General features: G+C 39.5%; 2 protein-coding genes across 2 annotated transcripts; both read right to left on the bottom strand.

Annotated features, from left to right (window-relative positions):
* Positions 1–236: 236 nt before the first annotated feature.
* LOC146318008 (uncharacterized) lies at positions 237–3,243 on the bottom strand. The gene is made up of 2 exons (XM_084731509.1): positions 2,768–3,243; positions 237–1,506 (listed from the first exon to the last, which is right to left on the bottom strand). The coding sequence occupies exons 1-2, from the start codon at positions 3,036–3,038 to the stop codon at positions 524–526; spliced, it is 1,254 nt and encodes a 417-aa protein (XP_084587635.1). The 5' UTR covers positions 3,039–3,243; the 3' UTR covers positions 237–523.
* A 1,141-nt stretch (positions 3,244–4,384) lies between these two features.
* arhgap30 (Rho GTPase activating protein 30) lies at positions 4,385–18,827 on the bottom strand. Its single transcript, XM_084731510.1, has 14 exons — positions 18,707–18,827; positions 17,758–18,151; positions 14,952–15,054; positions 14,712–14,856; positions 13,576–13,658; positions 13,024–13,131; positions 12,572–12,690; positions 12,291–12,462; positions 11,887–11,984; positions 11,591–11,662; positions 9,829–10,572; positions 9,159–9,346; positions 7,907–8,538; positions 4,385–6,759 (listed from the first exon to the last, which is right to left on the bottom strand). The coding sequence occupies exons 2-14, from the start codon at positions 17,843–17,845 to the stop codon at positions 5,328–5,330; spliced, it is 3,984 nt and encodes a 1,327-aa protein (XP_084587636.1). The 5' UTR covers positions 17,846–18,151; positions 18,707–18,827; the 3' UTR covers positions 4,385–5,327.
* Positions 18,828–19,963: the final 1,136 nt, after the last annotated feature.

Below are 19,963 nucleotides of genomic sequence, written 5' to 3'. Positions count from 1 at the left end.
CACACACAACAATGACCTGCTGCAACTAGAAAGTAAATAAATAATTGACAGTGACAGTTTGGGGCAGTAACGCACCTCTAAGTTGAGTTTCCAACCGCAGCAGAAGAAGAGAGTGACAAGAAAATGTGAAGGAGGAAAGTGAAATTGAAATTACAAAGCAGGAGGCCTGAATTAAATAAGAAAATAATCACATTTGATGAAGTATGTTGCAGCCTTGTACATGATAAAAAAAATGAATCCATGTATTGGCCAGTCCTGACTGAGAGGACAATAAATGGGTAAATCTGAAAATCTGCATTTCCAAAACATGCAATATACGAGTGGTTAGAACATTTAATAAATATAATAATCATGTTTTTCCTCACTCGTGGTTTGAACACTGACAGCATTCCTCCTTCCAAGCAGACATTTTATAGTTGTATTTTAATTGCATTAAAACTGTCATAGTTCACTGACAAGTTGAATAAGTGTTTATGCAAATGGTCTCATTCTGAGTGTCACTGAGAGCTCCAGTGTCTGACTGCTATCTTCCCTTCAGGTGAAGCCCTTGATGTATTTTGAGGTTCCCCAGCACTGTGAAGCTTTTACCACATTGGCCACAGGTGTACGGCTTCAGCCCGCTGTGGAATCGCTCGTGTCTCACGCAGTTGTCCTGCCTCGAAAACATTTTGCCGCAGATTTTACAACTAAATGGCCTCTCGCCCGTGTGCACACTTTGGTGCGTCTTCAGCCGGGTCTTCTGGGTGAAAGACTTCCCGCACTCCAGGCACCTGAAAGGTTTAAAGGGTTGGTGGGTGGCTTTGTGCTCCTCCAGCTGAGACAAGCGGGGGAAGCCCCTGTTGCAGACTGAGCAGATGAACAGTCTCTGACTTGTCCTCCGAACGTTCATCAGCCTTTTTGGTCTCAGGTTGTTTCTGCTCAGGATGTGATCTTCTGTGTTTGGTCCTGACACATCTGCTGGAGGGGGTGCTAGTGATGGCCCGGCCTGACGTGGAGCAGCCTGCAAGCCCCCATCCTCTCTGGCTGCAGGGTGAGAAGCATGTCCAAACTGCTCATCACGAACAGACGCTGAGGTGCTACCCCCCATGCACATAGGCCGAATCTCCACTTCTACTTTTATTGGCAAACTTGAGGAATCATTTGCAGCTTCCTCTGTGTCATTTGATAAAGAGTTATAAGAACTTTCTGTATTTCTATGAGCAGCATATTCCTCAGCATGAGTTGAAAACATCTGTATGTGCTGCTGCATTGGAGCAGAGTTTTTCTCAAACATGCTACAAGCAGGAGGAGGCCAGATGGCGTCATCTCGCACTCTCGCCTCAAAGCTAATGTCTGCTGTAGCAGTGGTGTCTGTTGTTTCCTGTGTGGTGAGTTCATCTGCTGGCTCGTGTTTCACCGCTGGACCCCCATCCTGGCTCTCCTCTGTTCCATGCCGAGGTTCGCAGAATGAATCAGTAATCTCTGGTTCTAGATACTCTTCACATGTTTCCTGATCTTCTTTTTCATCTGGAATTGATAGACAGAAAATTTAAGGTACTTTGCAAATGCACATGGAAGTCAACAAAGCAAGAATACAATAGAAGTGATTCCATCCAGCTGTTTTTTTGGTGCATTTTCCATTTGTGCAACAGCTGGATAGGAATGTAACATCACAATAAAAAAAAGTACAGTATCAGACTGTGTCTAATATTACATAGTTAATCATTTTAGCATTTTTATTCTATTTTGTAAAAGCTGTACTACTGACTGTTGTATTGTTTTTGTTTTGCAGTTGTACATACATGATTCAAACATTCATGGCTGAAGACAATTCATGATCATTTTTTGCACATACTTAAGATGGGCTGGCTACTTTTATTTTTTTTCAGTAAAGAATTAAAGCAGAGGCAATTTAAGTTAAAAGGAAAAACAGATTTTAGATGAACAAAAAATGCTATACGCATCAGATTTATTATTGAAAACAGACCTGAAACAATTAGCTAATTGAGCAATCAGTCGATCAACATAAAATTAATTGGCATTTACTTTGATAATTCCCAAAACGGTCACTAAATCCATCTTTCCAACCATTTGCTGCTTTTCTTGGACGTATGTGATGGTCAACAGCACGTTTCTGTTTTGCATTGTTGCTCGGACAAAACAAGTAATTTGAGGGCGTCAGTTTGGACTTTAGGAAATCGTGATGGACATTTTTTACAATTCTCTGACATTTTATTAACCAAACAATTGGCAGGCTACTTAATAATGAGAGTAAAGTATTAATTGCTCTGCTTATCTTTGTCTTAAGTGACTTCATTGACTTTAAGTTGGATAAAATAAGTAACGTAGGTTGTCATCTTGGACTTCAGAAAGTTGTGATAGGCTGTTATATAAAGATGTGATATTTTTCACATTTCTTAACATTTTATTAATCAAAGAGATGCAGCCCTCCTAAGTTAGTCATCTAACAATTTTCTTGTTACTGCTACCAAATTTCCAAATTTGCTTTTCTCCATATCATTATTAAACATGTAATAGGGTTTGGCAATTTATGGATAAAAAAAAAAAAAAAAAACACTGCTGAATAGTAGTTAGTGATTCATCTTTACGCCGATTTTAACCACAGAGCATAAAAATCGCTATGGACCTTCAGATATGTTCTGCCAATCATGGTACCTTGCGTATAAGAAAATAAAGTCTGAATTTCAAAGTTTTTGAGTTAAGTTTGGTGTAACGGTCCTCTACAGACACAGATGAGGGATGAATGACACCAGTTGATGCTTCTCACCTTTCCGAAGGACCTGATTCCCGGCTGCCGTTTGCTCCTGTGTATCATCCGTAGCTCGGCTCGTAGCTGCTTCTTGAGCTTTGCAGAGTTCAGCCTCCATCAGTGTCAAACTTCTTCTGAGCTCCTGAATCTCACTGTCCCTCCGACACAGCTCCAGGCGCAGCACCACTGTCCCGTCCTCCACCAGCTTCGTTATTTCTGTGACCGCAGCTTTCGCCAACACGTCCATGATGGCTGCGACCTGCGAAGCAAAAGAGGAGGGGAAGGACATCCTGCCGAGTGACGATAAAAACTCGGTAAAAGCACTTTTTCAGGCTTTATCACACAGCCGAGACTTCAGTAGTGAGACAACGCATCTTCCCAGCGCATTATTTTGGTTTACTTCCGGGAAAACTAGACGGCGGATGTGACGTAGAGGCAGCTGAGGTAACTCTCCTAATGAACGCGAACTACAAAATCAAAGCTCATGTCAAATTAATGTAAGACGCAAGTTACATATAAGGAATAAATTATTAAGTGTAATATATTAACATAATAATGAAGCGTAATATATACTACTACTACTACCACTACTACTACTACTACTACTACTACTAATAATAATAATAATAATAATAATAATAATAATAATAATAATAATAACAAACACCATAACTTGGAAACATCTTTTTATTCACATTATCAAAAAAATCATTTTTTGCATTATATTTATTGTAAATGATACATTCCATTCTTTTAAACCTACATTTTGCCAACAGTTTATTTATACATAATGTATACATACACATACCTTATATGATTACAAAGTACTGTATAATTAGACTAGTGAAAACATGACTGAGGTGGCTTTAAGGCAGGGGTGTTGTGTTTTACAGACCTTGTATGGAAGCTCTGAAAATCTGGGGTTTGTGTAAAGAAGTTTATTCTGATGGATTGTCAGATATTTCATCCTCACCATGTTTCAGCAGCATCTTTAATCTTATTTCTGTGTTTGCTTTCAGTTTTATTTAACTTAAAGGACCAGTGTGTAGAATCTAGCAGTGAGTTTGCAGATTGCAAACACCCTGTATCACCCTCCCCTTCCAAGCACGTACAGGCCGATTCCCATGTGGGGAATCTGGGGCTTTAACTATCTCAAACCAGCTCTTTGATCATTTATAAATATAGCAAAAATATAACGTTGTTATTTTATTTAATTAACTTGCTAACATTCCAAGTTTTCAGGATGTTTATATTGTTTATTCGAAGATCAGTATTTTATTAGTAGCCTAATTAGCCCATTCATTGGTTATGACATAAAAAGCTTTAAAAAAAAGTTTATCTCAGGATAAACCTTTCAGCAAAGGGGAATTATAAGAGCTCAACTGACTGCACATATTATTTCTTTTCCAATTGTGGAACTGAATAAAGTGGCACTCTGTTCAAATCTAGCCCTTCTAAAACAGTAATTGAGTAGGCTTGGTGTGGGAAAATCTATGGTAACTCTTTCCCTCTTTTTTATTTTAAATTTTTTTTAAATTTAACTAAATCAAATTAAATGAATGTTGTATCAACTGTCTTAACCCCACTACAATCTTCCCTTTAACTAGGGGGCATTGAGCAATAAAGAACTGAAACAGAAACTTTATACAGTAAAGATATTCAGAAAAATATCCTCCAGTTGAACGGAATCATCTTAAACTGCAATGACGCTGAATTCATGTTTTTTGATGTGTTAATCTTACTGCAGTTCACATTACTAGAATATTATACATATATTACACACATATATCATAGATTATTAATATTATATTCTAATATTATCATAATATTAAAACTGAGTACTTAATTTAGTATTAAGTACTGTAAAAATGTACTACAATAAAATTAAAAAGTAGTACTCTTAATGTTACTGTATTACATTTTGGAAATAATTTTTTCCCTGAATAATGACTTGCAACTTTGGGCAGAAGAAATATTTGTTTACATCACGTTATTTGTGGTCTTCTGAATAACGTATTTGGATTGAGGTGCATCCCTGGGAGCCACACCATCTATAGATAAAAATGACTCATTCCAACATAACAAAAACACATGAATTCTGATTTTCAAGTGATTATATCTAAAGAAAATATACTTATTATTAGATTCCATTTCTGCCATATTCTGCCAACAGATCCCCAAAAATCTTACACACTGGACCTTCAGTAGCAGGTAGCACAATTGCAGTTGCTTTTTGATGCGGTTGAAGACACTATTGACACATCAGTCCTGGTTCAGGTCCAGCTATGGACCTTCACTGTGTGTCATCATCAGTCTCATTCCCTGTCAGCTCTCTATGGTTCTGTGTCTAATAAAGGGGACAAACCCTCTTCTGAAAAATACTATAAATTCCCTATTAGTTTCCAGGCTGCATATCAAGTTTATCTTATCAAGTGCATGGCAGAAAGACCACAGACATCTTGAGTAGCACTGCATAAACAATACTGTTCTTTGAAATAATCCGTGCAGGAACAATAAATCCTTTCATGCTACACAAATAGTTTGCACTACAAAATCAGTTTAAAGCAATATACAAACTTCACTGTACTTCATTTCCCCACTCCCTCTGCCTTTCCTTCTCCTTCTCGCACTCCTTCTCTTTTTCTCGCCTCATGGTTGCTATGGCAACGGCCTCATCAAAACACATGCTGAGGGGACTGTTTCTGCCTGTGTCCCTCATGATGACACTTTCATCTGCGTCCCTCCTCCTCTCCCTCTCCTTCTCCTCCCGTCCCCTGAGCGTCGGTTTCTCCTTCTTCCCCCTGCACTCGTCTCCGTCATCTCTCCCCTGCTCTCCTGCGCAAACTCTGTCCTGCTCTGTCAGGACCTTCAGTGAGTTTTCTTGTCTCTCTCTTTGCTGCTCCTGCTGTCGGAGGGTCAGGGCGGTGATTTTGCAGTGCTGCGGCTTCGGAGGCACAACCGGCACTGCTTTCGCTTGGTAAACTTTCGGATTCTTGGAGACGACCAACTTCCTTCCGACCCCCCCTCGGCTGCTGTCACTTTCCTTGCACTTCCTGCTCTCTTTCAGTTCCTTCAGATCAGACCCGACCTCTTTCCCTTGATTATCTTTGCTTGGCGATGTTCTTTGTTGCTCGTCATTGTTCTGTTTTTCTTTAGAAACCACTTCTTCTCTGTCATGATGCTGTGCTTTGTTGTTGATGGCATGCTTCCCTTGAATTGCGTCAACCAGTTCATGTTTCTTTGGTAAGTGTGTTTCTTGCTGCATCTCTGGCTCTGTTGTCTCTGTTGATTCCTCCACTACCTCTATTCTAACTTCTGTCTCATTTGTCTCTATTTCCATCATTTTCTGTCCTGAAACATTCACTATCAGTTCTAGCTCCTCTCCATCTTTGACATCTTTGATCGTATCTCCCTCCCCACTAACACCCTTCTTCTCTGCCTGCTTTCTTTCCTCATCCTCTATCACTTCACATATAACTTCCTCAAGCTCATTCCAAATTGCATCACTTGTCCCACAAATTGCACTTTCCTGCTCCTTGCCACTTTCCTGCATCTCCTCTTCATGTTTTATGTCAGCTATCACTTCATTGCCTTCCTCTGTGGTTTCTTCACAGGTGTTCTCATCATTTTCTTTTATTTCAGGGACTATTTCTTGACACACGTCCTCTGTCTGCTCAGATAGCTTCCTGTCCTCTCCCTCATCCCTGTCTCTGTCTTCACAGCTTTTAGGCTGTTCTGTTGCTCCTACAGAAACGTCTCTTGATTCCTCAGATGGAAGAACAGCTGCTTCTGTCTCTGTGACCCAGGAAATTGCATGGCAAGGTGGACAACCATCATTAGGATTATCAACCACTTCCTTCTCCTTTTCAACTGTAACATCAGCCATAGTGCTTGATTCATTGCTGCTCGGCAGTGGAAACTCAGCACAGCAGTGTGTCTCTGGTGTGAGAGGTTGTTCTTTGTCACTTTGAGCATCTTCCACGACACCGTGATCTTCTTCTGTCACTTGGCTGCAGATGAATAACAAACAGACAGATTTAAGACAAGAAATAGATATCTTTAATTTAATTTTAATTTTGTGATTCAGAATAACCTTTTTTTGCTCATTTATGGTGAGCTAAACATCCTGTGCAACAAGAAGGTAACTTTTTGCATATCCCTTACTGGCTTGACTTTATGTATGCCACTATTTGTAAAATAATATATAATCATATGATCTATCAAATTATTTTAATAGCTTTTTTTTTGTAAAATGGGGTAGGCATTGCTGTCTGCAGTGCTGTTTGCCACAGTAGAGCCAAAGTCAGTTCATATAGTAGCTTTAAATCAAGACATTACTTTTGCAGGTAGCAATAAAAAGGAATAATGGTAAATGCTACAATTCTAAAACAGTTTGTTAAAGCTGCAGTAGGCAAAACCTGTGCAAAACTTTCTGCTTCTCTCAATTTTGTCTCAGATCCCCTGAATTTACCCTTAGCCAAACCCAAAATCTAAACAGCAACTGTCCAATCATAGCTTAGCAACCATAACTAGAGGCCTGTGAAGCTTTGCATTTCATGAGTCTGGACTGTGGCGTCTTTCTTGTAGTCTCTCAAAAATATGAATCACAAGAGCACACAAGTGGGGACTGGATTAAACTCTCTCTTCCTCTGCTCCAACATAAGCAAACATTAGCATGTCTGGCTAACTAATGCTAGCTTACTACATCAAACCATCCATCTGACTGGCTAGTACCCATCGGCTTTGTTGGTTTGAGTCGTTTGGGTTGGGTAGGTTTAGGCATGAGGAGTGTGATTTGGTAGGGTTAGAGTAAGAATAACAGGGTAAGCCAATCGGAGGCAGAGCCGGAATTAGGAAAGGATAAAGTTGGCCGAGGTTCTGCCAGGTACCAAGCTTGCTCAACTGTTACTGGAGCACAGATCCAAAAGGGGCGGGACTTAGGAAGAGTCACTTCTTCACTATAAGCACCAACTGATTCATTGTTCCTATGGAATTATTGGTTAAAACCGCTTTAAGGGTGTATCCTGTGCTAAATGTGTTAATACAAAGCTTATGAAATGCACTTGCATGATAACTGAGTTAATGTTCAGATCTGAGTTGATTACAGGTTTGCTATATACACAATGTATTTGAATGTCAAATAGGAATTTGTTTCACCTTTGCCTGTTGTCTTCTGATTGGTCTCTTCCTTGCTCATCTTTATCTTCCTCTTCCGCCTTTGTTAACTCCCTTTCTTCCCGTTCATCTTCATCTTCTTTGTCTTTCACTTCTACCTGTTCCTCATCTCCAACAGTTGATTCTTTGAATGCAGGGAATTCAGAGTTCATTGACTGGCGTTCCTTTTCCTCAGAGAGCTGTAACTGATGTTCAGGAACTCCATCAGGAGTGTAATTGTCTTGTGTATCAGTCTCGAGTTCAAGGTCGCTCAAATTGTTTAAAAAGAAATCAGGGGGGAGGCTTTTGACAAACATGTTATCATCGTCATCATCCTCACTGTACTCATTATCATCACTGTCGTCCCCTGCCATCTCATCTTCAGAGGACGACTCGTCTGGTCCACGGACAGGTGAGGTCATGTAAGGCAGGCTGAGGGATTTAGTGTGTCGGCTGTGTATGTCGAGGCTGAGCGGCCTGTGTGGCTTTAACTCTGTCGGACTGTGCGTGTGCGCTTCAGGGCCCGGCTCCAGGTGTGTCTGCGGCTCTGCAGGATGATGTTGAGGCTGAGTTTGTTCCATGACTTCATACTCATCATCTGAGTGACCAGGAGGCTCAACGGAGAACTCGTTCACCTGAAAAGTAAAGAGAGGCAGGAAGTGAACAGGAGCGCAATGGGAGAAAACTTTTTATTTGTCTCCTCTGTAGCTATGGAAGCCCATTTCCACTAGTAAAAGAAAACATATCCCCATGGTGAGTTGAAATTATGAGATAAGAAGTCAAAATTATAAGATGAAAAGTCGAACATTGAGATTCATAGTCCTAATTATTCCATAAAACATCAAAACTATGAGATAAAAAGTTATAATTAGAGATAAAAAGCCAAAATTATGAGCTTAAAAGTAAAAAAAAAAAAAGTCATTATCATGATACACTGATAAAAAGGATAAAAATTCCTAATGATCACAAAAAGCTGAAAATCAGGGGATAAAAGTTAAAATTCTGAAATAAAATGCCATAATTGAGATAAAAATCCTTAAATAAAAACTAATAAATGTGAGATAAAAACTTTTTATCTCATAATTAAGAAAATATCCCTATGATTTACCAAGGGGATTTTTTATTCTCTTACTGGGCGAAATGGTCTTCCATAGTAAACCTACTTTTACTCCAAAGAAAATGTATTAAGAAATATTTTCCAACTTCAAATGCTGTTCAAAACTCACCTGAACAGTAAAGATCAAACAACACACACCTGATAGGAGACACTGCAGTCCATGTGGTCCAGGACGCTGCAGTCCATTTGGTCCAGGAACTCAAAGTTATCTTGAACGTAGCCAGACAGCCCCTGGTCGTCCCCCTCCACCTCAGTGGAGTTGAGGACTTCATAAGTGTCTTCAGCACTCTCAGTCATCTCTGGCTGAAAATTAACTCCTTTCATGTCTGTAGATGAAGCACAGGCAAAGATCAGAGATCATCTTACATTATTTACATCAATGTGGTATACAATAAATGCAACAGAATAAACAGCAAGAATGCTTACATAAAATAATCCAGTTTTATGGCAATAGTTCCATTACATTCATCCGTGTTTTATTTAATTGCTAGTTTTGTAGAATTTTGGTTCCTAACTTTTTGGCTTGTAACCTCTTAAAATTAAGTTATGTCTACATGTAGCCTCTCATTGCAGAATATCTTCTTATTGTGAGCTGTATTTCCTCCTCAGTTAATGTAATTTAATTTTAATTTTTTTTAAGGTCAGACTAGGTGAATATGTCCAATATTTTAGAAAATACACATATATTTGTGTAAAATTTTTAGCCCACAAAAATAGCATGTATGAATAGATACAGAAATGAAACAAATCATTAGTTAGCACTCTTAATGTTTACAGTAAAGGAGATCATGGTTATGAAAAATGTTACCCATGTATTCATCATCCCTGTCATCAACGGCTGCATCTTGATCATCATCTTCCTCAGTGTTGGAGGTCAGGCTTTTGGCTCGTTGCTCTCTGGACACTCCTTGATCTCCCGTCACTAAGTCCGGCTTCCATCCACCTTCATCTCTGACCTCCTCCTCTTCCTCCTCTTTCTTTCCTTCACCTTTTTCCTCCCCACCTGCACCTGCCTCTGCCTTCCCTACTGCATCCATAACTTCCTCCCTGTCTGTCACCTTCCCCCTGTGATTCTTGTCTTCCTCAACCTTTTTGCCATCTTCCACCTTCTTCTCCCTCCTCTCTACTTTCTCTCCTCCCTCCTTACCCTCCACCCTGTCTGCTCCATCCTTATCCCTGCCACGATGGATGACCCTGTCGCCCCCGCCCCCTTGCAGCACCCCTAACGCCAGGTTAGAGGTGATGTGCAGGGGCACGGTAACAATGGTGGGCCCTGTGATGTGCATGGCTGCTCTCTTGCCTACTTTACTGGACAGTCCCGGGGATCTGGACTGAAGAGTCTCACAGCCTGTGATTCCCAAACCTTCAGGGTCGAGGGCCGTGTAGGTGCCCTGGGTCCCCGCACCCCCACTCACTAATCCTGTTCCCCTGCGATACGTTACAGCATATTCACTGCCACCTATCGCACCGCTTGATACCGCAATATCTGAGCCAGGCTGGGGGGAGGAGGACATGTTGGTGGAAGGAGGGCGCTGGGCAGAACGTCTGCAACCTGGAATAAAAAGAGGCAACATTAGTTGTATGACTTAACAAAAAACTGCTTTAGACATCTTCGAGCAAAACATTTTCAGATTTCAGTACACGCAAACCAGAGAGGTTATTTTTCTCCACTGATCTGTTGTGTATTTATGTGTGGGGTTGGTATGCAAAGCTTTTGTTTGTTGAGCTCTGTGCATTACAAAACATCAGCTGGGGAGACAGTTTGTTGTGTCTTTCAACGCCCCGTTTACTCTGGATAATCCACAATCTTCACTGTCAATATTTTCCCATGAAAATACTTTTTACAGGCCTGGTTACCAGACAAATCCAATGAGCTTATGTTTTCATTTGCTCTGGCAGATAAATCTGCCCCCCTTCATTTCTGAGAATTTGACCAGCTTGGACAGTTGAGTCCACTACTGCCTCTGTATTAAACAAACTGCATGGTACAGCTTCTCTAAAAGAAGACAGAATGTTCATTATTTTTTACTTATTTATTTTACCTTTATTTGACCAGACAAGTCATTAAGAACAAATTCTTACTAACAATGGTAGCCTGATGATTATGGGTTACAGGAACATTGTTTCGCTAAGTGTTTTTGAGTGGTATGAATGTGTTTTTTTTATTTGAGCAAGACAAATAAAACAAATAAAGCTTCATTCTTCATTGTTGTAGGGTGGTTAGAGAAGTTTCATAGGCAGGCTTCTTAATAACACCAAAAAATATAATTTCTCCATATCCAGATGCCACTATATTTAAATACACAATGTGTAAGTTGTGCCACAAGGGGGAATTTCTATTTATCTATCTATATATTTATTTTGGTTGTTTTTTGGGCAAAGTGACCCTTTGCCAAAACTGAGATGTGTTTGCTCCACAGGCCAGTTAAAGCAAACAAATTATATATAGAGAGATGTTTATCCTTAGTGTGTGTAGTTTTAAATATTAGTCTTGCCCATTGCTGAAGTATTTACTTATTTATTTAATATTCTGAAAAAATCAGTTGGGAAATGTGTGACAAGAGCAGCACCTTCATGCGGAAAGGACGGGTTACTGAGGGAGTCCATGCTTCTTGCTGGTCTCAAAGCAGGCCTTTCTTTCTCTGAAACAAAGAATGAATTATTTAAGAAAATAAAAATACACACGAAAAAACAGAACGAAAGAAAAAAGAAAACAACATATATAGAGGTGTTGTGAGAATAAGGAAACAACTTGCGCAGAAGGTTAATCTCCTGTAGACAGATGTTTTGTTTTTTTTTTAAAGCCCAAGTTGTCATAATTTTCACCAAACAGTTTGGTTATGAATCAAGAAATTAAGTTTTGTACCTTTGGCAGAGTGTTTGTGTCTCCGTCGTGGGTCATGGAATCGTCCTCCGATGTTGAAAATGGACATCCACTTCCTGCCTTTGAGAGATCCTTTCCTCCTGAACGAGACACAGACAAGATAATTCAAGAACTTGTTTTCTAACATTCAATCACTTGATACAATTTTATCATGGCAACTAACACTGTATGCATGATTTCACCACAGGTATTTGTACACTTCAATCAGTTCTAACATGGGATAAGATTCTCTAAATGCCTGCTGGGTAAATGATTAAACACTCCTTTGAAATGTCACTTTTATAAATCTGTTTATTTCCCATGTTGCATCACTCAAACTTACAGAGGAGGGCCTTTCACCACTGTATGAAAAACTTCCTATCGGATAAATGAATGAGTGTACTCACTTGTCAGTGCCTTCAATGATAGCGTGGTAGGGTCTTATGGGTAGAGGACCGTCTCCTGGACTGATATTACCAAAGTTGGGGACAGGAGTAGGAGAAGATTTGTAAGTCCTTTCTTCGTTACTGGATGCTGCTGTTGGGGAGGGGAGGGAGTTCCTTCTCTCACTGGATACACCTGAATACAGTGGAAGTCATTTAGTGATAAAATGTATTTGTTCGGCAGTTCGTACAAAATAAGTGAGGTGAAAGAAAATGGCAGCCCAGTGTCATTATCAGTGTGTTACCTTGTTCAGGAAACAGCTGAGGGACGTGTGTGAGGATGAACTCCACCACGATGGACTGAACCCTGACCTCCATGAAAGCTGCTGTACCGTTAAACCCAGATGCCTCAATGTCCTTGGACCTTAATATACAGATCAAATGACTGATCATACTCATGAAATACACATAAACTGCAATATTCTTCAAGGGATAGTTTGGGTTATTTGAAGTGGGACTGTACAAGTTACTTATTCATACTCTGTAGATCATGGTCGTCACACCATCAACCACCATCTACTTTACGTAATACACTGACTACTGAAAAGTACCTCATACAACCCCACTTCAAATAATCCCAATTAACCCTTTAAGAGTTTTTTTTTTTTATGGCAGAATGTGGGACGGTGTCTTGCTCACAGGCTTGCTCCCAAAGATGCACAACACATAGTGATGTATGTAACTGATATTAGCAAACCTGAGCAGATTGGGCGCCCAGACGATGGCCAAGTTCCTGGCGTGCATGTTGGTCTCTGAGGAATATGAAGCCATTCTGACAAGATGGCGCATCAGAAACTCCAGAGTCCTGATGGAGAGGAAGTGAAGAGTTAAAGAGACTCCAACTGGAGCACAAATCAGTGAGTGAAAAACAAAGTAAAAGCTTCCAAAAACTGTGGCTAAATTGTCTCTTTCTGTGTTAACTGACCAAAACCATATAATACAGGGTTTTTCAGGATAAAATCTGAGATCTGTCGTGTATTTCTATAAGTGTGCTACCCAAAGTGATGACAGTATAATTACAAACCAAACCACCAATTTTTCTGTGTATATAGGATGTTGACAAAGTCTGAACAAAGAGGCAGGGAGGCTGCTTGTGGATGCCCCCATTTCTGGGACCACCCAACTAATCCTTTAGTTAAATAATGTAACAAAACTGTAAGGTTGGTATAACTGCAAAGACATGCAGACTGTTACCTGTTTACGTAAGGCAGAAAAGACTTGACATCAGTAAAAGATGCACTCAGTGTACCTGTAATGTGGTCTTGGTAGTTCTTTCAACACATCTCTGATCTTTACCAGCCTCTCCTCCTCCAGCTGGATGGCCACAGCCTCCTGTAATACAAACGTGTTTGAATCAATATGATACAAGACAGTTTATCACTGCTTATTTCACAAGTTAATGTGTGTTTCTACTTTCTACTTACTGTTTGACACTTACATTTGATATGTTTATATGATATGATGCAGTCTCTAAAGTTGGCTCCACATTGACAAACTACAACATTAAAATGCTCTTACATGTATTCCTTTGTGACAAAATCAGAATAATATAATATTCTATAATAACATAAAACTTTGAAAGGAGCAATTCTGCACTAACTTAATACTTAAACTGGCAATGTTGAAGATTTTCTGCCAAGTTGCTATCTATCAAAAAAATGAAGTAATACAATGGTGATTGAGCCTATGGGCCACTGGATTGCAATATTTACATATTTGCAGTTTTATAAACTGGTTGTCTGTAGTGAAATTCACAGAAAAAATGGTGCAGTAAGTTACCGCAGACATTTCCTCCCGCTGCAACTTCACATTAAAAGCATTTCTCTTACGAAACATGAGATGACTTTTATTATGAAGTAGTTACATGAGATGTAATGTGTTTGTCACTGAGCTTAGCACTGACCACAGATGTTCAATCAACAAACGTGTCTACAAAACAAGACAACGGTCATTTTCATAATTTCACGTAATGGAACAGTGAGGAGCAGCCGCAGAGAAGAGATTCTTAATTAAAACATCAATAATTTGTTTGGCTTCATTGTGCACCATGAGCAAACTAATAATATTTCATAATGTGATTACGCTGTGGCTCTGGATCTGCTTAGATTTAGGGACAAAAATACTTGATTAATGTTAAGGGAAGTGCATGGTTTGTGTTAAAATGATCACACTTGCAAGATCTTTCATGGGTGTGGGGTCCATTTAGACATGATTATTGTATATAGAGAACTATAATTATGGGGAGATCTGGATTTATTCTGATTTATATATTCCATACTTTCAGTGCAGGTGGTACCTAACACCCCTGTGATCAGTCTTATACACTCAACGGACACACAAGAGGGTGAAAAATGTGTGAAATGTTTACGTGTCTGAGCTACTCACAGCGAACTTGTCGTACAGCTGGTATGTGAGCAGAGGGTTGGGCAGTTCTCTGAAGTAAGCCTTACACAGAGAACTGACACAGTGGATGTCCTGCAGGTACACATCCTTGTTCAGATCTGGACTCCCGTCGCTCTCAAACTCCCCCCTGGTTGTATGAACACACAGATTCACTTTTTAATTTGTCAACACAACACAAACTTCATGATGTACACATGTATGCACACACACACACACACTTACCTGAGTTTCTGTATGTTGGACGACACTCCAGACAACCTGTAGATTCCATCCACGATTCCATGTGTCTCAACAAACTCGCTGCAGCATCGCAAGACCAGAGGAACTGTGGGAAACAGAGAGTGACTCAAATTAATGAACTGAATTACAAGAGTGCACTTAGCAGCGTGCAGATCTCCCCCAGGCAATGCATGTACCAAACTGTAACGCCACCAAAACTGCCTGATGCAACCAGCGCAGTCTGCAAAGTTCTGAAGTTTTTTGTATAGTATAGTCTCAGTCTTCTTTAAGATGCATCGACTAGTGTCTGTCAGTAACTAAGCATCCTGGGTTCATCTAACTGTATAAACCTAATAGGGAAACAATTCACAGGATGATAAGTCCAAACTTCTCTTCTTCTTCTTCTTTTAAAATTTGTTACTCATTAAGAATATTACATCAACCAGGCGCCACTCCAAGATTCTGAAGAAATTCACAAAAGCCAAAATGAAAAAGAAAAGTGTGCACTCGATGTTCTCTGTACAATGATCAGAGCCTGCATGTCCCAGTAGAAGTTGTGTCTATTAAGAACTGTTTTATATGTCATGTACATGCCATATGTATTAAATTAATACATATGTATATAAATACCAACTAGTCAAACAAACTTAGCAATGACTGCTAGACTCATGATTTAGTGCAGGGGTTTGGAGGGTATATAAATGTGTGTATTTAGTCACCTTTTATTATTTTAAGATAATATTGGCAACCTTGTTGAGGGTTTGTGTATGAGTGTTTTCGGTTTTTTGCTTTTTTTTTTGTTTTCCCGTTATTTGTGTTTTTCTATACAATTTGTTTACATCATTCTTTGCTATTTACCTTGGTTACATGTCAATATGGATTTAAAAAAAATAAACCATACAGCCAAAACATGGCGTGCAGCAGACCCCGTAAGCCTTGTTGGTGATGACTCATGGCCCCTGCTGAGCGGTCCAGAGGTGTGAGGAGTTTACTTACAGGATATGGGGCTTTCAAGATTTTTCAAAAACTATGAATCAATACAACCATGAGAGGTCTTTGAGCAAACACTCATGAATGTGCCCCAAAAACCTTTAGGCTCATGGTTCCAGTAGTATGAGAGATTAGCTCAAAAGGTGAAGCACTGACTGAACATTCACATTTAGACCATGTTCCACCAGAACTTTCAGCTGTGACATTTTTCATCCTCTACAATTTGTAAAAAATAAACTACTGTCACTTTGGACCCTCACCAAGAAACTACATCCAAATGTCTCATTTGAAGACTAGAAAAAAAGCTACACCCGGACTAAAATCCTGCTCACCTGAATGAAATCCCTGTATTTTACCCACTCATTCACCACAATATTTTGTTGATTTAAGTGTCTTTGTCACTCTTTATAATACATCCCATTGTATATACTTTTGGAACATTCAAAGCAGTACATTAGTACATTAAGTACATTAGTACATTAAGTACATTAGTACATTAAGTACATAGTACATAGTACATTAACTTCTCCAGTTACGATATCCTAGAATCTTCTTGTTAGCAGCACACAGCCTGTATAGGCTGTATTCATGACATTTCATGACATGAAACATTAATTGCGTTGCAGTGACATCTATGTGTGGACCAGATTTCACCAGTGAATTATGACTTGGGAGTAATGCCTTCACACTAATCAGTATTGTTTGTCTTTTCAACCTGGTTTGAAACATTGACAAAAACAAATTGGGTGACACAAAATCAATGAGGATATCTATCCATATCTATAGCCACATATATAATCGAAAAATATATATGGAGTAGAGCTGCAATGATTCATCAGATAATAAATTAGTAAATTAATTGCCAACTATTTTGATGGGTTTGAGTAATTTTTTGAGAAAAAAAGTCAAAATTCTCTGATTTTAGCTTCTTAAATGTGAATGTTTCTTTCCTCTTCTTTGACGGTTAACTGAATGTCTTTGAGTTGTGAGTAAAACAAGAGAATTCAGGACAGCGTCTTCGGTTTTGGGAAACACTGATGAACATTTTTCACCATTTTCTGACATTTTAAACAAACAACTATTAATGAAAGTAACTGACTGATTAATCAACTATGAAAATAATCATTTGTTTCAAGCCTAATGTAAACATTTTATGGTTATTACAGTATCTAAGATTAGACAACTATTTATCTGTGTAGCATGGTGTTTAGTAGAGCTGTGTATTGGCAAGAATCTGGCAATATGATAAATATCACAATACCAGTGTTACGGTTCAATATATTTTGATATTTTGCGATATCATATGCAAGGTCATTGCCATTTTTAATCAAATTCTAAGTTATCAAAAAACAGTCATAGAATAAAGACCACACCACAATATGCATAAAATCTGAGTTTAAAAAGTTGACTATTTTGCGATTTGGTGGTGGGGAGATTTAAACACAACAAAAAATTAACCATGTCCACAAATCTTTGCATCAATATCACAAGACAGAACACAGAATACAGAATCTATGCAGTATCACAAAACATAATATCGCAATCCTCAAGTGTATCAATATCTTTTTAAAACCCAACCATTATTCCCTGGGGTGTAGAACAAAAATCTGGACCCCACACATAGACGTCCTCTGCGGGCCTCTTCCTGCATCCATGGCTGTTTATTCTAGTTTCTTTATGGAGGACGTTGTATGGTTATTGAGACGTCTCTAGTATGACAACACTGCTGTTTAGTGTGAGGTTACACATGTGATGCTATTTCCCTGCACAGCATGATGTTTAGTTTGTATTGTAAGAAAGAAAATGTCTGTTGACTTACTCTCTTGAGAGGAGGCGGTCAGGTGCTCTAGCAGATCACATCCAAACACCTTCTCTTTGTTCCCTCCTTTTTTCCGAACTCTCCTCATCTCTTCTTGTCGGCTGGTTTCACCTCACATTCAGACCGGCCCGAGCTGCTGCGTTTGTGACTGTCAGACTGAGTGACTGACAGACAGACTGTCTGTGGGGCTGCTGGATGTGTTGACCAGTTCAGTTAATGTGACACTGACTTCGTAGAGGCACTGCACATTTCAGAGATTTCACCGCCCTGCTGCTGTTTCCTTTGCTTCAGTGCATCTTGTTGGGTGCAGGTTGTTTCCTCTGTGAGCTTTGTCGCATTGGAGTTGGTTTGTAAAAGCTGGAGTGTTAGGACATAGTTTGATTGATCCTCCACCCTGAAAAGCAGAAAAATGTTTCTTTCACGCAGCAGATAGCAACCTCACATAAAATCAAACAACAAATTGAAATGAATCCTCAGAGTGCATATGTGGCTCTCCACTTCCCCCTGATGTACTCAGGTCTTTTTTTTTTCGAATGAAAGGCCACACCCTTGCCTCTGTACTTCTCCTATTCAGTGAAGTGAGCCTCCGAATGTTTCACTCCAATCACACCATAATATTGCTCTGGGCTGGTGGACTCACTTAAACCTCCAACCCCTGCTCTGGCCTGGGTACTATCTTCATCACAGGCCAGTTCTGTCCTCCCTACCCGCATGTCATGGCCACCACGGCCCCTTTTTTCACTGCAGCGGAAGTCGAGCACAGCTAAAGCTTGAACATATAGAATCACACAGACATTCAAACTCACTCCCCACCCCCTCAATCTCTCTGACACCTGCCACCGCTCTCCTTTCGGCCTCCATCCTTCCCTTTCAGTCCGCTTTCGGGAAAGAGTTTAAGCGTAGAAACGTGAGAATATAAACAAGTTAAAAAGCGAATACGTGTTCCTACCTTCACTCTGCATCGGCACACAAGTAGCAGCATAAAACGATGACGCAAGAAAACCACTAAACTTCCCCTGTTAACTTCCTGAGTGTCTCTCCTTCTCTTGTGCTTTCTCTTTGTATGTGGCCCACAGTTTCTCTGCCTCTGCTGAATGAATAGGGAAATCAGTTCAGTTTATCTGTACAGTGCATCTATTTCCCTTTATGTGCGAAGTTTGTCTCTGTGTAGAATGAACTCCATATGTTCTTCTCACCCTGAAAGCAGAAGAAGGACAGTAAACTTACGTATGTGACAAATTCATCTAATTTCAGCCCATTTTCTTTGACTGTGTCAGTACTACATCAATGCAACACCTCAAAATACAAACTAAAGCACCAGGCAGAGCCTCAGAGTGCTGCAGAAGTACCACAAAATACAACAAAAGCTCAGAAAGCACAGACACAATCATTATGTATCACAATTTACTGCTACAGCATGTTACAAAGCGTAACTACTTGACAGTACCATAAATTACTGCAAATTATCACAAGGACCCAGAAATCATACCACAACAGAAACTAAAACAAACACATTATTACCACAGATTACAAAACAGTAACACACAGCACAAAAATCACATGAATTTACTGCAAGCAACCATAAATCATATCATATAGTACCACAGATGATCAATTTAGTACATACAGTAGAACAATCAATCGCATTAGCCCAAAGCACCAAAAACACATGAAGCTTTCTCCTTTAGTATGACACTTAAGGCTTAATATCTTCTCTGCTGAGGGTGTCGTACAGAATCCCCAAAGAAGGCGACTTACAAACTGCGCCACTGGAGAGACAAGGCTACCACACACCTTCTTACAAGTTGAGGCAATCACATCAGATGTGCAAAACATTTTTATTCTTTTAAGCTTAAAAACTTTTTAAAATGCTTAAAAAAGTCAAAATGATGGCAATAAATGTATTTTTTTTTAAAAATCACACAATATAGTTCTGATTTTGAGGTAAACTGTCCCTTTAAGCACAGTGAGTAACTGTACCTACCTACCAATCTTACATATGTTGTGAAATAATTGTATGGGAGGGAAACACTGTGGTAGCTAGTGTCTGTGGTTTTGTGTGTTAGCTTGTGGCACCTGTTGCCTGGGCCTTATCCTGGAAACACATTAATCTTTTGTTAAAATGGCCTTACAGTGGATGAAGAGCACATTATGACTTGTTTAGGACTCGAAACTCAAAGTTTAGGACTTGGAACCTGATTTTCGA

This window comes from Lutjanus erythropterus, chromosome 12 (assembly GCF_056507025.1).
Source record: "Lutjanus erythropterus isolate fLutEry1 chromosome 12, fLutEry1.hap2, whole genome shotgun sequence".
Lineage (NCBI taxonomy): Eukaryota > Metazoa > Chordata > Actinopteri > Lutjaniformes > Lutjanidae > Lutjanus > Lutjanus erythropterus.
The sequence above is the reverse complement of the archived record's forward strand: the minus strand, read 5'-3'. Positions and strand labels throughout refer to the sequence as shown.